The following is a 17,242-nucleotide window of genomic DNA, read 5'->3' as shown; positions in this document are numbered from 1 at the left end:
AGTGGGTCAGGTATTGAGAGCAGGCACCTGGAAGAGTCAAACCACCTTCACCTCCTTCTACCTACGAGAAGTTACGTTCAAATCTCTAGAAGTGTTCTCTCTGGGCCCCATTGTCGCAGCCCAAGAGATCCTCTAGGCGTTGGTCACCCGCACTGCGTACCTCAATTTGGAAATACACACACACACACTCCCAGCAATTCCCGCCTAAGTCTGGCCGAATGTAAGGGGTATGAGTGAGTTTTCCTGGTAATATCCTACGTATGACTGTACTGTCCATGACACGACTTGGCCACTACTGACTTACCTGGAGAGTAGAATGATGGCTAAGAATCCTTCAGGAACAGCTCTCTGAGTGAGTATTAGTACCATAGGTTCTCCCCTATTGAATCCTTACCGTGTAAAGTGTCATGAGGAGTAGGGGGTCTGGGTTAACATCAGGTCGTGTGAAGTTATTGGCGGCTCTTCAAAGGGTACATTCAGGTCACTCACCTTCCCATCCTCAGTTCGAGTCTCCTTTTGTTAGACAACCGACGGTTTGTACTTAGTCAGAACAAAAGTAATTTTGTCAAAAAATTATTTTTTCCTATATACAAACCTAGGTTGTCTAACAGATTAATGGCCCTCCTCATCCACCCCTCATTGAGTTATGGCCCCCCTTTTGAAGAGTGTGTCTGTTTAGACTAAGTATTCTAACGGCTCAAAGAATGGTATCACAATGACCTACCCAAGCTGGCCCGGGCTCACCCCGCGCAGTTACCCCAGACCCAGGTACAGCGATTCAAGTTTGAACTCTTTGTATGCGGTAGCGGCGGCGCGTTCCCGCGGATATCCTTTTGTTAGACAACCTAGGTTTGTATATAGGAAAAAATAATTTTTCGACAAAATTACTTTTTTTCATCTGTCCATCCGCCAGTGGTCTTTTTGTATGGTAACACTGCGTCCCGGGCTTGAAATAGTTACGCTGTGTAAGTTTTAGGTAAATGAAGGATATCTGGTTGTACATTTGCAACTGAAAAGTGTTTTAATAATTTACTGCATGCGAATTACACCGTTAATATTCGAAATAGGATATTGTTATTATTGTTGAATGTAAGCTGCCTTTTCGGGGTGGCGAATGGAACAGCCAGACGCAAATTCCATCAAACAGATACTAAACCAAGTTACGTCATATCGTATCTGGCTGAAACGCACTTTATAAAAATTAACAGTACATACTGATATACTTACGTATAATGAAGTAATACGTTGACATCTTGCCGTAGTGAATAGCGAGAGAAGCAATTTTCCCGCCACTGCGTCTGGCTGTTCCATTCGCCACCCCGAAAAGGGAGCTTACATTCAACAATAATAACAATAACCTATTTCGAATATTAATGGTGTAATTCGCATACAGTAAATTATTAAAACACTTTTCAGTTGCAAATGTACACCCAGATATCCTTTTATTTACCTAAAACTTACACGTAGCGCAACTATTTAAAGCCCGGGACGCAGTGTTACCATACAAAAACCACACAGGCGGATGGACAGATGAAAAAAAACGGAGTATAGGTATAGAGAAGAAAAATTTTTGTATCTCTTGAATAATTTAAACTAACATTTTGTTTCTAAACAAACCATCATTTACACAGCCTTATACCATGTCCTCACGAATCCTAGACACTTGACTCCCCCCTCAGTTGAAAAAATAGTGCACATGTTCCATGGATCGTTGGTGCCTGGCAAGTAAAAGCAAACTTCCTTGGCTCTAGCTTGTAGGCAACAGTCTGGTATCCCTTATGGGGATAATAACTGATTATATTCTCATTGTTTAAACACATTCCCTTGAAGCAATGAAATAATTATTCCAATTTCATCCACTTCTGCTTTTACATTCTCTCTCTCTCTCTCTCTCTCTCTCTCTCTCTCTCTCTCTCTCTCTCTCTCTCTCTCTCTCTCTCTCTCTCTCTCTCTCTCTCTCTCAATCATTTAATCACTACACTGGTGTAATTTTTAATTTTGGCACAGATAGGTGGCAATAGTGAGAGGAAAATCAAATGCAAAGACAGTGATTGGTGAGAGCTAAATTCAGTGGTCTGGACAAACTTTTTAAATGTTAAAGATTTTAATGAATTACATGCGTGCAAAATTAGTGAACCTGCATGTAAATTACATAATCTTACTTTTTATCCAAGTTGAATGTAGTACAAATTCACACAGGTTGTTTTGAACTATCAAATTTTTAATATGACTTCAAAGTTAGGTTGTTGGTGGGGTCACCTTTTATACAGAGTACGTATTCCGTGAACCAAAAGATTTTGCAGTTATTGTTTGGAAGGTTATGATTTTATATTAAATTGCCATAAATTTTTTCACGAATGCTAGACAAGGAAACCTGTGTAAATTAAAGGTTTTAACCATCCGTTTGTTGACAGACAAAGTGTAGATTATTTTGAGGAGGAGTCAAGATAATTTGGTTTCCCCTTTCCCCATTTCACCCCGGTTGCATACATTTGGTTACAAGTTTTGATCCATACGAGATAGCATCCCTTATGGTACCATCTGCAGAAAAGTACAGCTTTGCCTGTCTGGACCAGGAGGAATGGTCCATTAGAAAAATATACTAGGGGAGGGAAAAATACAAATTAGGTCTACTCTCTTGGAATGCCTTGATTGCTCATCTTATACCCAAAGATAATCTGTGCCTTTAGGCTGGCAATTAAGTTGCTTTTGAGGTATGTGTTTGAACAGCTGTTAAAGTTTTAAGTCATATGAGAAAGGTATTTCCTTTATCCCTTGGCTGGAAAAGGCACTCCTTATTCCAGGGTGATAGGAGCTATGCACACAAAACCAGGTTTTGGTTTGTTAAATCCTGTGGTCAGATGCCTTCTTCAGTTGTAAGTAGATTTGTTTCATCACCCTTAACCTCTCGTGACGACATCTTTTAAATATTAGGTGGTTGAAATCTCTCCCCACTGTGTGGCTATATCCAAGGTTTAGATTTGTTCAGTGGTCTCTCCATAGACGCTTTCACTTTGACACCCACGTTACTTTACAGCCCTAGCTATCTTTGCCGATTAGTTGAATTTGTTCATGCCAGTCATCTCATTTAGGTGCTATCTAAAACATCTTCCTCCAATTCAAGTTATGAAGTGGTTAATCTAAATGATGGGGTTGTTTTGAACAAACACCTTTTAATACAATTGCCAGTGCTAAAACCAACCCACTACATATCATATGGTGCAGCCCAACTGCTGTATTTGTACAGGGAACTCTCCTTGAATATGTTGGGTTTAAACCTCCAATACAACTCCCTGTTCACTGTAAAGTCCTGCCATCTTTGCTAATATCAGGCCCTTGAACTGACATTGGAATGTTCATTTCCATCTAGTAAATCTAGGTGTTTCCGTCAGCAGTATCTGCCCTCCACGTGATTTATATCTTGGCTAAAGATGATGAATTTATTGAGGAACTTATTTAGTTTTTACAAAAATTAATTTTTCAAAACAAAATAGTCTTCAGTGTGCCAATTTTTCAAAGAAGTCAGTTATCATGGACTTTCAATATTTTCATTTTCTTGTCATTTATATCTTGCCCCATGCTTTACTTATTGTCTACAGCAATAGCCTAGACTAAACAGGAACTGAAAGTTTTACTTGCCTTGAACCCAATAGCCATGGGCAGCATATGTAGTATAGCATATAGCTGTATCTAGCAAAAGATCTAATATTTTTAAACGAAGAACAGTGTCTAGGATTTGTGAAGGTAATCAATGTTGCAAATGTAAGTGGTGGACTTGTTTTGAGAAATGGTTTTCACAAACAGATTACTTCTATATAAATTTGAGATGACTTTGAGTGGCTGAATGTTAACTGCTGTTTTTATTTTGCTCTATAGCTTACAGATGTCCACAGCAAAAGTTTTAAATTAATATTTATGTAACTGACATTTTAACTGTAATGACCTTGAAACAGAAAAACTATTCATATCACATGGTGTTCTTTAAGCTGATAAATACTCGGTAACATAGATGAACATAACATTAAAGCTTGATTTTAAGCCTTTTAAATCACTAAGGGGGTACTGCCCAATGCAGGACCCCAATTTGGCCCTGGTTGCCTTGTTTTTTGCATTTATAATTTTTTACCACCAACCTATTCATTTAATTTTGATTTCATCTTGCTCCAGTTTTATCAAATTTAAGGTGAAGTGTACAGCAAGTTAAGAGTCTTGTATTAATTATAAAGTACAGTTCTTTCGATGCAATTTGAGCATTCATATTCTGTTGAGTTGCCACTAAGAATTATAAAATTTTTCTTATTCAAAACTAAGAAAGTTAATTTCTAGATAATTGGATGCCAGCGATGCTCCATGCTAGTTTTCATGTGGATGTCAGTTATGCCCCTTGCATGTTTTCATTCCAAGCAACAGACTAAAACTCTTGTAGAGTATTTTGAACTTTTTTTTTATTTTATATGACTGTCCCAATTCCAATAAAGTAGGAATTAATATTTGACACTAATCTCTTGAAGGTGAAACATGTTAATGGCTGACGACCTCATTTTATTAAGTGGAGAACATGAAGTCAGAGACAAGTCCATGTCAGTTATTAAACTATATTTTATGTTTCCCATAATACTGTTAGTTTGAGTCACTTACGGCAGTTATACTAGCCATAAATTTTTTCCCCTACATTAGAATAGAACATTGATAGATCTTATTTTTTGCCTCTGTTGGAAGTTTTGAAACTGACACTTTGAGCTTTCTTGTTATTTATCATCAGACTGCTTGTGCCTTAAGAACAGTATGAACAAATTTTCATAGCTATAAAGATAAATATGAGGGAAAAGTTTTTGTTGTTGTTGTACTGGTGATTTGTAATGATAAATAAATAAAATCCAACACAGTGGATATTAGATTTGAGTTTTGACTCCCTGCTGTAGCAGATGTATCTTGTGGCACCAGTAGTAACAGCGGGAGCTCCATGTCTTCTCCAGCACCATCACCTAGAGACCCTTCCCCTGACCAAATCATGGGAAGCCAAAGTGCCTTACAGTATGGGGAACTAGATTCGACTTCAAAAATAGGTATCAAAGGTAGGTCTAACAGATGAATGATAAAAAACTCAAGGTCTCTCTATCTCTCGCTCTCCTCTTCATCATGCTTACGTCTCGTCCCCCGTCGCTTCTCTCCTCTCTCTTCTCTCTCTCTCTCTCTCTCTCTCTCTCTCTCTCTCTCTGACACTGAATGAACAGTAAAACTTGCTTCTAGAGGGGTGTCTCCTCGGTTGGATTAACAGGTCTTTGAGACATCCTAATTCTCTCTCTCTCTCTCTCTCTCTCTCTCTCTCTCTCTCTCTCTCTCTCTCTCTCTCTCTCTCTCTCCAAGAGTTGAAAGTAATCAAGATTGTATAATTCTCAGTTTAATGGGATAGTTCTGAAAATTGTATAATTCTCAGTTTAATGGGATAGTTCTGAAAATGCACGTTGAAAAATACCCAAGAATTTACAGTGTATACCCATTAGTGATACTAGTAGTGTATGTAATACAGCAATTTATTTTAGTGATAATTTTATCATAGTTAATTTTTAGTCTAAGGCAAATGCGCTTACATCTTTGTCTGTCACATTAGTTTTTTTTTGTTGAGTAAGATTTTATTATTTTGGAATATATCTTACCTACTGTTAAAGTTAGCTTATATCCTTGTGCTGTTAGGTACAATCAGCATTCAAAATTAAACAAAATAATGCTTGGCAAACCCGTTTGGACAGTCTCTTTAATCACCTGTTTCTCACCAGGTGGCATTGGAATGTTCAGGTTTTATGGAATTCTTCATGCTTTATCCTTGTGCAGACAGCATGAATCGTCCGGTGTTGTTTCTCCTCCTCCTCCATTGCATGATAGCCTAGGTTAATTCCTTTCTCACTCCTCTGCCTTCTTTTGCTCACTATGTGATTCAGGAGAAAAATAATAGGTAATTGAGAGATCTTTAATTTATTAGAAATTAACTGTATACATTAGAGGGAAGAATCCCCCCCACCATGATCAACCCTTTTTTTGGTGAAGGATGATTATGTTTTGTGGGTAGCTTTAGGACTGGGCATTTTGTTCAATGTTGACTAAACAATGCTTTCTTGATGCAATCAATTGTTTTTATGGCAATGAAGATCGGCTCTCTCTTTTCAGGGGTTTTCAAAATAGAGTTCCTTTTCCCTGTAAGTATCCTCTGACAAGTCTCGCTATGAGGACACCTTGTTGTGGGATCACACAACAGGCAGAAATGTTGAGAAGTTTTTTTTCCTCAATAAAAAGCTGTTAGTTTGCTTGGGTGAACAACTGTTTCTCTGTCTGCACTAACCCACCATCTTCATTCAATGTGGAAGTTGCTAATGTTTTAATGGTTGGTAAAAATCATTCCAAATAATGAAAATTTTTGATAGAATATTTGGATACTTGCCTGGTAAAAATCATTCCAAATAATGAAAATTTTTGATAGAATATTTGGATACTTGCCTACTATTAAGTTGGAAACCCACCCAGCCTCTCAACAACTTAGTACCAGGTGGTTATGAAGAATTCTGACAAAAAAGTAAATTTTCCAATGCCACCTGATAGGAAACAGGTGATTACAGTGACAGTCCCAGCTAGTTTGCCAAGCGTGTTTCTTTTTTTCTTCTCCAATTGCACCTATGGCATGAAGATATAAGGTAACTTGAACAGTAGGTAAGTATCCAATTAATTAATCTTATCAAAATATATAGTTATGTTGATCTTGATTATATTAATTGTGGAACCTGTCTTTGTTGTTGCAATGGAATTTGGTGTATGGTAAGTACTCAGTAGAAGCTCCTGTAATATTGTGTGAATTAGTAATATTGTGTAAATTATAGATAGTCATTGACACAAACTGAAAATAGATGCATATTCAACATTATTTTCATTACTGTTAGCTGTTAAGCTACTGCTTTCATTTTTAGGTTTGAGAGAACCATTCACTAAATTTAGGTCTTATTCCATATTTAGCTCTCTCTGTGATGATGACCGACATTGAACGCCGTGCTCCAGGCTGTGAAAAGAAGCGTTTGGAATTGGAGCATCAGAAGTTGACATCTCTTTCAGATTACAACTCCAAGAAGCTCCAAGCTGCAAAGGGTATGATATCATCTTTCTCTGAATCTTTTCCCACTTTTATGTGGTGGCGATGTTTCTGTCAGCTTTCTTCCACCTGGCTCAATCAAACTCCTCATCTTCTGACAATTGCTTGCCTTGCAGATCTTTAATTACATCCATCTACCTTTGCTTCATTCCTCCTCTTGCTCTCCCACCAGGCACCTCCATCTGCATCACTCTCCTCCTTACATATGTCTCTTGAATAATGTAACTTAATAATGTATTTGAAAGTGCCCTAGTTTTTTTAATTCAATGGTTTCTGTGATTCTGAAAGTTTCAGAATTCTACTCTCTGGAGAATTGTTTTGTAATGTTAATGTACATGTATTTGTAGTCTTGTGAAGTTTAAACTGGGTGCAAATGCATTTGTATTGAGGTGTCACATGAAGCTCATTGCCTATGTTAATAATTGTATGACATAGTTCTCTGTTGTTGTTAGTATAATTTTGCATTTTTTCCATAGTTAGATGCTTTCCTTACTGGATCTCTTTGGTATGTAGCATTCTGCTTTGCCAATTAGGGTTGTAGTTTGGAAGTTAATGATCTTCCTGATTTACAGCTATGAAGGAACAAGTGAACACCAACCCAAGGACCCCAACCTCGAGCTGGTCAGGATATGGTTTCAGCAAGAGCATGCCAGGATTCATGATTCGTCAGAAGTTGCAAGAGAGCAGGCTTCAAAAGAGTAGTCATGTAAGATTTTTGTATTTCTGGAGATTTAATTTTTTGTATGCCTGTCCTGTTTTCGTAAAACTATAGAGCTGCAGTCCTCGCATGGAAATTTTTCTGTGTTTACTTCGTATGCTGCGTTCAGGGTTTTCAGCATTAAAAAAATATTTAGAAAAAGAAGAGGGTATTGAAAGAAAGGTCATTGGGTTATGAAAAACATTGAATGACTATGTATTCGATTGCAAATATTTATTATATTGTCAAGTTAAGTACGAATATCTTCATTTAACCGGACCACTGAGCTGATTAACAGCTAGTGTAATTGCTCTTTGGTGACTTTTAACCCTCTTAAGCCGGAGCCCTAAAAATCAAAACGTCTCCCGTATGCCGGGCCTGGTTTGGAGTGAGCGCGGAAGTGGAAAAAATAATTTTTTCAAAAAATTACAGCGCGCGTACTTTTGAAGATTAAGAGTTCATTTTTGGCTCCTTTTTTTGTCATTGCCTGAAGTTTAGAATGCAACCATCAGAAATGAAAAATAATATCATTATCATATGTAAATAATGCGATATATGGTAGCGAAAAAAAAAAATTCATACATAATTGTATTCAAATCACGCTGTGCAGAAAACGGTCAAAGCTAACCAGTTACTTTTTTTTGCGTTGTATTGTACACTAAATTGCGATCATTTTGATATATAATACATTGTAAAACAATAAAAGTAACACCGGAAAAATATTATCACAAAATGATGTACGAATTCGTAACGCGCGGACGCAAAAAAATATTTTTTCAAAAATTCAACCGTAATTCTAAATAATGTTCTAGAGACTTCCAATTTGTTTCAAAATTAAGACAAATGATTGAATATTACGATACTGTAAGAGTTTTAGATTAGAATTGCAGATTTCGACCATTTCGGACGAGTTAAATTTGACCGAATGTCGAAATTTTAATATATATATTTTTTCATATGCTCATATTTCGAAGATGGAAAAAGCTACAACCTTCAATTATTTTTTATTGTATTCTTCATGAATTTGCGCACATTTTGATATATGAAACTCTATAAAAAGGCTAATATGAAAAGGAGCAAATATTAGGATAATGCCATGTACGTATTTCGGAGACTTGCGGCCGCGAATCGGCGCGCGGAGTGAAGGTAAATATATTTTTCAAAAATTCACCATAAATCACAATATTGTTTTAGAGACTTCAAATTTTTTTCAAAATGAAGAAACATGACGGAATATTACTAGGCCGTAAGAGTTTTAGCTTACAATTGCGTTTTTCAACTATTTCGGTAGAGTCAAATTTGACCGAACGTGGTTTTTTTTCTATTTATCGTGATTTATATGCAAATATTTCGAAAAAAGAGAAAAGCTACAACCTTCAATCATTTTTAGTTGTATTCTACATGAAATTGCGCACATTTTCATATATAAAACTTTATGAAACAGCTAATTTTAAATGGTGCAAACATTTCGACAATCGCACAAAAAAATTCTGATTTTTTCGGAAGAGTTACCGCGCGAACGTAATTTTTTTTTTTTTCATAAATTCACCATAAATCAAAATATTGTGCTAGAGACTTCCAAGTCGTTGCAAAATGAAGGTAAATGAATGAATATTACTAGAATATAAGAGTTTTAGCTTACAATTGCGTTTTTCGACCATTTCGGTAGAGTCAAAGCTGACCGAAAGTTGAAATTTTTGCACTTAACGTTATTTATATGAAAATATTTCAAAACTGATAAAAGCTACAACCATGGGTTGTCTTTTGTTGTATTGTGCATGAAATTGCGCACATTTCCATATATAAAACTTTATGTAACGGCAAATTTAAAAGGGTGCAAACATTAGGACAATCGCACGAAAAAATTTATCGGAAGAGTTATCGCACGAACGTAAGGAAAAAGTTTTTTCATAAATTCACCATATTGTGCTAGAGACGTCCAATTTGTTGCAAAATGAAGGCAAATGATTGAATATTACTATAATATAAGAATTTTAGCTTACAATTGCGTTTCTCGACCATTTCTGTAGAGTCAAAGTTGACCGAAGGTTGAAATTTTTGCACTTATCGTTATTTATGAAAATATTTCAAAATTGATAAAAGCTACAATCATGAGTATTTTTTAGTTGTATTGTGCATGAAATTGCGCACATTTTCATATATAATACTTCATGTAAAGGATAATTTAAAATGGTGCAATAATTATGTCAAAGTGACGAAATAATTTCCGAGATGTGTCACTGATACTTTTTAGTGCGATAAGAAAGAAATTCGCGCTTGCGCGCCTGCGTAGCGATTGTAAACAAACAACGCCTTGATCCGTGAACTCCCAGCATCCCCCAAGGCGCGTGATACAAAAGTTTCGGCTGGTAGGCCTATAAGTATTTTTCGCGAAATTTTTAAAAAAACTTTTTTGAGCCGACGTATGATACGTCCAATCGGCATACGGGAGACATTTTGACTCGACGTTTAATACGTCCAATCGGCGTAAGAGGGTTAAGTGGAAGCTCAGTAATTTTTATTCATGTTTTGGGGAGAGGAAGGCCTGTTTTTTTTGTTTTTTTCCATTTACAGGGTTAGGCACTTGAAATATTTTAGCTTCTTGTTACTGTAATATTTTTTAGTTTTGTGGTAGTTGTACAATATTTTTTATTGTTTTAATTACTCCCTCCTTACTATTCTGCTCGTACAATATTTTTTATTGTTTTAATTACTCCCTCCTTACTATTCTGCTCTCAAAAATAGAAGGGAGAACTGGAAAGCTGGGATGGATGGCAGTCAACAGAAGGAGAGAAATCGGACTTTACATCACATCAAGGACTTTCCAATATACCTTATTCTTCTCACTTAACACAGGTTAGCTATACTAGAATTTGGAATGGTTTGATATATTGGTTGTCATAGCTAGGTTACCTGTGGAATGGGACCAACTTTTAAGGATTTGAGCCCCATTTACCATCTCTATGCTAAGAGGTCAGTTGCTTTGATGTATCTTCTCAGACTATCCAAAGGCTGTTCCACTTCATCTCTCCATTTAATCCTTTGCCTCACAGGTTTCACTCAAGCCCTCTTTGTACTTCCTCCTCACTCATCCATTGGACATGCTCACACCTTTTCAGTCTTGGCTCCCTTATCATATCAGTAATTTTTACCACCATGACACTCAATTTTCCAGCTTTAAGCAGCAAGATTCACAAAATCCACTTCTGCATCTCATTTCTGTTTGCTCCAGCTTCTGTTCCTCCTTCCTTCTTAATGCCCATGTTTTTGAACCATACATTATCATTAGCCTATACATAACAGCAAAGTAGATCTTTATTTTCAGTTTATTTAGCACTTTTCTCACACTGCCCTTACCACTTAACTTAATTTCCTCCAGTCTGCTGTTGAACTGCTTTCAACTTCAATTTCACATGCTACATAGATCCAAAGTATTTGAAGATCTTTACATGTTGTAAAATCTATGCCTCTCATATCTTGGGAAAAAACGTATCCCCACAATGCTTGCTGGACACCATAATCTCGGTTTTATATATCCACTTTTACCTTCATACCACCTATTTACAAGATTCCTGCTACTTTCTTACCCTTCTTGGCAGTTTGTATTCACCCTCTGTCATAATCACCAGATCATTTGTATGTAACAATTCACATAAAATTCCATTTCTAATGTTCACTCAGTGCTTCTATAGCCTCTGTCATAATCACCAGATCATTTTTATGTAACAATTCACATAAAATTCCATTTCTAATGTTCACTCAGTGCTTCTATAGCCAGTACAAACAGAAGTAGGCTATGTGTCAATCTTAGATGTAAACCAGCCCTATCTTGAAAGTTAGTTTGGCCACAGGCTGAAATTTCTGCTCTCCTTGCTTTGTTATTTATCATTTGAACCAACATATCTGGCACCAAAACACAACTTCCCTTAGTATTTTAGCGAATGCCTATTGTTGTGACACCGTATACTTACATTGAACTACTTACTAGGAGAATCCTGGATGGTAATCCGTTACCGACCAGAAAAATCCGGTTACCCCTTTCACACTCAGCCAGGCACATGCCCTGAGGGTCAAGGCTATGCGCCCTCAACCTCCGTCTGTGCTTTCCAGGTCGCTGACCCATGTACATACGTCAGCTTGTCGTCTCTGTACCAGCCCAATTCCTTTGTTTGTTTCCCTTGTGTGCAAGAGTCTTCTCTCCCCTGTGTGTGTGTATGTGTGTGTGTGTGTCCATCATGGAGCCTAACGCGCCTCAACGTCGTTTTCCAGGCCCTTAGGAGGAAAGTCATGTGGGGCTTTCTTGTCGTTGACAAAGATCGACCCCCCACTCTGAGTAACGCGTGTCATGGCACCCCCTGCTCTCCGGAGTCCACGTGTCTGGAGTGTGTTTCCTGGCCCCCCTTCCAATGGACCTTAACTTCGACCAAGAAGAAGAAGGTCAGGTCACAGCGAAGAAGTCGTGATTGGAGGAGCCATCAGCGTCAAGGCCTGTCTCGTTGCCAGTGTCGATACCTAAGTCTCCCGTGATGGGAGGTTCTAGGAACTCCTTGAGGTCCCATGGGTCCCTCACGCTCCTTCTGGCAGCCAAGGCCAGGCATAGGAGAGACTACTCCGGAGGGCTTTGCTGCAGCCCCCAAGTCGGTGGAAGGGGGCCCTTACCTCCCTGGTCTCTGGTCTGTCAAAGGAGAAGCTTCTGGCAGGTCCGGTCTCCTTCTCCCAACCGAAGGCCATGGCTATGGAGGCCAGGATTGTGGAACCGACAGTCCACGTTCACAGCCCACCACTTAAGGGATTGCACCTGTTGCTTGACTTCTTTTTGATTGGCCTGGTAGTGGTAGCCCAGCAACAGATCTGGCCCACCACCTGGCGTAAGGACTCTGGAGGAGGGTAAGGGGCAGTGTGAATGGGTGACCCTTTCCCCTTTTCTCATGCTCTCCCCTTGGTCAACTGCGAGGTATTCACAGGATCTGTCGAGTTCTCGGGTAAAACATAAGCTTGTACGGGCTTACAAGTAAACTGGACAACCCATAATTATTGCTTGATGATCCAGTAACCCCGTACACCAGCCAACGACCTGGAAGGAGCCCCCCTCCCAGCTCTACGCATCTCTTTAACGAGCAGGGCTGGGTCTCCAACTCTTGCTCTCCACGTCGGGTCTCTTTGGGCCAGCTTCCAGAAGCTACTTCCCACCTCCTAAAGGTTAAGTCTCCTATTAAAAGTAGTTTGAGGTAAGTATACGGAGCCGAAACAAATCGCAAATTCTTGATAATTTGTATTTTTCCTTAGCTATACTTACCTCGAACTACTTGGATTTCCTGTCCTCCCAGCCTTCCCCTGATCCTTATGGCAGGAATCTTAGGAGGTGCAAAGCACTGGCGACCTCTACATTGGGTCGCATGGCTGCTGACCCCCCTGGTGTTGTGGGGGGATAACCAGATTTTTTGGTCGGTACCGGGATTGACAATCCCAGGTTCTCCTATTAAAAGTACGTAGTTCGAGGTAAGTATAACTAGGAAAAATACAGGTTACCAAGAATTTGTGATTTTTGCCCTTGTGTAGTACAAAAGAAAAAAAAATCTGTGGATAGTAATTGATATTCTCTATTTTCTTGTTATGCATTCTTTTCTTTATTTTAGCATACTATTTCAATGCTTGAATTTTTATATAGTTTACAAAGTTTTGCTGATGATTAATATGTGGACTCTCAGTAAAGTTTAAGATTAAAAAATTTGCTGCGATGGATTATCAGTTCAAATTTTGTAATTTGAAATTTTGAAGAGTTCCCAGGATACAATATAGAAAGAATTACTTGCAACTATATTACAAGTTATGAAGTGATAGGTTATCACATATTTCAAGTTTGTGCCTTCTTTAGCAGATCAGTGCAAACCTTGGGAATAGTGATGGCAGTTTGGCTTTGCAGAGGCCACTTGTTAGTCTCTCGGCAAGCAACTTCATTGACTGTGTTTTACCTCGCCCCTGCAAAACCACAGGCTCTCCCAGTCAAAGGGATATAACATCAATACTCACAGACATACAGCTTGAGCAGTATATTGGTAAGTTTTTAACAAGTCTTTCCTTAACTTCATCTCGTGTACTATAATATCCATGCATGCTCAAGTTCTATGGGAAAACAAGACATTTGAAACCCCCATTTATGTACTTGATAGTTACTGTTTCATAAACCATGAGTAATGTTGGTCATACTGAAAAATAGTTTTGAAAATTGTCTGTTGAATTACTCAGGGTTAACTTTGCTTTTGTTTAGACAATAGAGATGCACAGTGAACTTTATAATGTTAATTTTTGAAGGACAGGCCTTGGAAGAGGTTTTTCATTTATGGTGTTTTGAGAGTAGACACTGTATTGTGAAGCTGGTACATCACCACAGTAGTAAGGAAGAAGAGCAATAGCCAGGAAAGCAGGGGAAAAAAGGGAGTAGATTAAGGCCAAGGGAAGGTATCTTCATACGGAAAAATATTTAATCTTTTTGTGACAACCAAAAGATGACTTGACAAATAAGCTGTCCTGTTAGTATGAAGGGAACAGTCTGTGGCAGAGATTTTTGTGTACCAAACAGGAACTTGTTTTATTAGAATTTGCCTTGACCAGATATGACTGTAGAAGGCTACATTTTATCTGTAATTTTTTTTTTTTTTATGTAGTACAAGTTTCTTCAAAACATGAGTATTGTTCTGTTAACTTGCATTGCAATTTTTCTCCTTTGTTAGATGTATTTGCTGCTCAAGAAGTTGACCTTGATATGTTCTTGACTTTAAATGACACTGACCTCAAGGAACTTGGAATAAAGATATTTGGACATCGCAAGCGTATTTTAATGGTTATAAAAGGTTGGTATCCATGAATATTCTCTCTCTCTAATTTGACCTTACTCTTGTGTAGTACTACAGTATTTGTAATAATATAACCCTGTATATTTCATTCAGTTAGAGTACAATTGCTGTATAGTATTTTTTTTTTCCCTTGCAGATTTAGCAAGTAAGAAGCCCTTTTATGGTGTAAACATGACCCAAATGGACCACCCAGCCGTTCTGAGGGAGGGATCATCCTCTACCTGGGACTGATTAAATGTATTGCAATGAAATTTCAGTGCTACGTATTGAAATGTAATGCTTTCCTTCTGTAATTTTTTTTATTACATTATTTTACTGCATGGTGTTGACTTTGTTAACAAGTTGGTTGACTAGAGATTTTTTGGGGATGAGTATATGGTCATTGTTATGATAGACAATTAACCGTAACCAAAATATTTGTCTGCAATTGAATGCTCCACAAGTTTTGACATAATTTGCCTTACTGTAGTGCTGTACTTGGAGCAAATCCTATTTAAGCATTTTACTAAATGAATGATGTTGAATGAAAGCATTGTTGTTAATTTAGGTATTGTCCATTCTTTATTATGTCTAGTGATGACACAATTGTTCCAATTGTCATAGTCTTTTTGCGTAATGTGTTGTAGATTTACTTCCAGACTTACTTAATATGTTGTAGATTTACTTCCAGACTAAAAATCCCTTGCTAATGTATTAAGAAAAGACTGTTTTAGCCTGTCATGGATGAGGCCATCTTACCTCTAGTACAAATGCATTGGACTCATAAGAATAGTAGTACCAAGTTTGTTTTTATGATGTCACTTATGTTGGCAGTCTTAACAAGTTTTGTGGAATTCCATGTAAACTGGTTTTCATTTCACGAATTTAAAGTGCCAGTGTTTACTATAATTTTTGTTAAATTCCCATGTTTATGCAGTAATAAGTTGTAGTTATGTAAGCCCCATTTGAAATTTACCTTACCATCACAAGAGTGATGTCAAGGAATAATTGTCTATGGTTTTCCATCTTGAATTTTTTTTTATTTAATATACTTATATATATATAACTGGATTACTACTGAATCGAGGGTTGATCTCTACCTGCTTGATTTGAATTACTGTACAGGTCATGATAATGTAGAATTTTTTCAAATTAAGTTATAATCCAGCAAGGTTTCTGTTGTTGGCTATCCCAATTTCACCAGTATTTCTATAGTTCATTGGTGTCTGAATAAGCCATTGATTGTTAAGTTATTGTTTAGAAAAATTGCTTAAATTGTTTAGTAAAATTACTTTATTCACTTTTATAAGTACTGTAATCTAGCTATAGTATTTCAATGAAGTGAATGAAGGTAGGTGGTTATCCTTCTTCTAAATGAGGATCCAATGTGTTTTAATGTGTGTCGCAGCATTGTTCCAAGCTTCATGGACTTATTGGTCTAGGGTCATAGAATTGGATTCGTAAAGATTTTCTTACAGTGGAATATTGCACACTTGCCTTTCATGAAATATTGAATCTGAATTTAACCAGTTTCAGTTTGGTGTTGGAGTCATTGAGGATTGAATGTAGTATTTGAAGTTGAACCTCTTCACTAAGGGATGATTTCACTTCCAGAAAAAGGCTTTCATATGGACGCAAGTGTTTTTCTTTTTTAATAACGTCGATGTTCTAAAAGTACACAATTTGGGTATCTTGGTACCTTAGAATAGTGGAATGTAGCTGATAGATAAGTCTGATTATCTTCTTTTTACAATGATAAACAGTCATATTTGCTTTTATTGTCTGTACTTTGACAACTCAAACAGGTTAGCATCCTTTTATAGCAGTGAATCTTGGGGCCTTACAGTGTTTTTCTTTTACATTTTTTAAGATCATTCCATTAGTAGCAGTTGTCCGTTCATGCAGAGCTAGAATTGGAATGAAATGCAATGTGATATTAAATATAGGTTCTTTTACTTATGGCAAACTGCCAAAAGTTACTCATTTATTTTTATACCATCTAGAGCTCTGCCATGTATGAGGCAGTCATTTATACAAAGTATATACTGTATATATATTTTCATGCATGTTTAATACAAAGTTTATATATATAAATATACATCTGTTCATGCACGTTTAATTTAATTTCTAGTCTTCTGTTGTTCATAAGAGGAAATTGATCATTCTTGTCGTTGATTTTAGTTACTTATTTTACTTAGTTTTAAAACAGTGGGTATTTTAGTTCAATTGTATACATATGGCAGGAACGATCACTTTTCTCCCGTAATTGTAGAAAGGAAATAAATGCTCTCACTGAGAAAATTATAATAAAGAATTGTGAATTTTAACAAGAATTGAAGTTTCTAGAATTTTTCATTTTCTTAAATTTTTGTTTTTGGTTTTGAATAAAGTTTTCCACAAAACATGTTTTATTTACATCTGATCTTGCAACTTCAGCGTATACCCCTGGGCAGTGCACTAGATTGCCAACAATATTCTCTCCTTGATGATTCGAACCATTGACTACTGAAGCTGTTCAACTGCCTGAGCTTTGCTATGTGTGATATTTCAGTCATCATTTAAGAAGAAGCAGTTCAA

The 17,242-nt window shown here is 37.1% G+C and overlaps 1 protein-coding gene across 16 annotated transcripts in view; it reads left to right on the top strand.

Annotated features, from left to right (window-relative positions):
* LOC135209052 (protein bicaudal C homolog 1-B-like) overlaps positions 1-15,327 on the top strand; it is a 167,447-nt gene extending 152,120 nt beyond the window's left edge. For 11 of the 16 annotated variants that reach the window (XM_064241609.1, XM_064241614.1, XM_064241612.1 and 8 more), the window contains 7 exons: positions 4,923-5,075; positions 7,003-7,131; positions 7,708-7,841; positions 10,578-10,688; positions 13,708-13,888; positions 14,564-14,683; positions 14,823-15,327. In XM_064241609.1, coding sequence (XP_064097679.1) covers positions 4,923-5,075; positions 7,003-7,131; positions 7,708-7,841; positions 10,578-10,688; positions 13,708-13,888; positions 14,564-14,683; positions 14,823-14,917 — 923 coding nt within the window. In that variant the 3' untranslated portion in view covers positions 14,918-15,327. The remainder of the gene's footprint in view (positions 1-4,922; positions 5,076-7,002; positions 7,132-7,707; positions 7,842-10,577; positions 10,689-13,707; positions 13,889-14,563; positions 14,684-14,822) is intronic. The other 5 variants (XM_064241623.1, XM_064241622.1, XM_064241608.1 and 2 more) reach the window with 4 other exon arrangements.
* The last annotated feature ends 1,915 nt before the right edge of the window (positions 15,328-17,242 follow it).

The sequence above is a fragment of the Macrobrachium nipponense genome, chromosome 37 (assembly GCF_015104395.2).
Source record: "Macrobrachium nipponense isolate FS-2020 chromosome 37, ASM1510439v2, whole genome shotgun sequence".
Classification (NCBI taxonomy): Eukaryota; Metazoa; Arthropoda; class Malacostraca; order Decapoda; family Palaemonidae; genus Macrobrachium; species Macrobrachium nipponense.
This window is presented reverse-complemented; position numbering and strand designations above follow the sequence as displayed.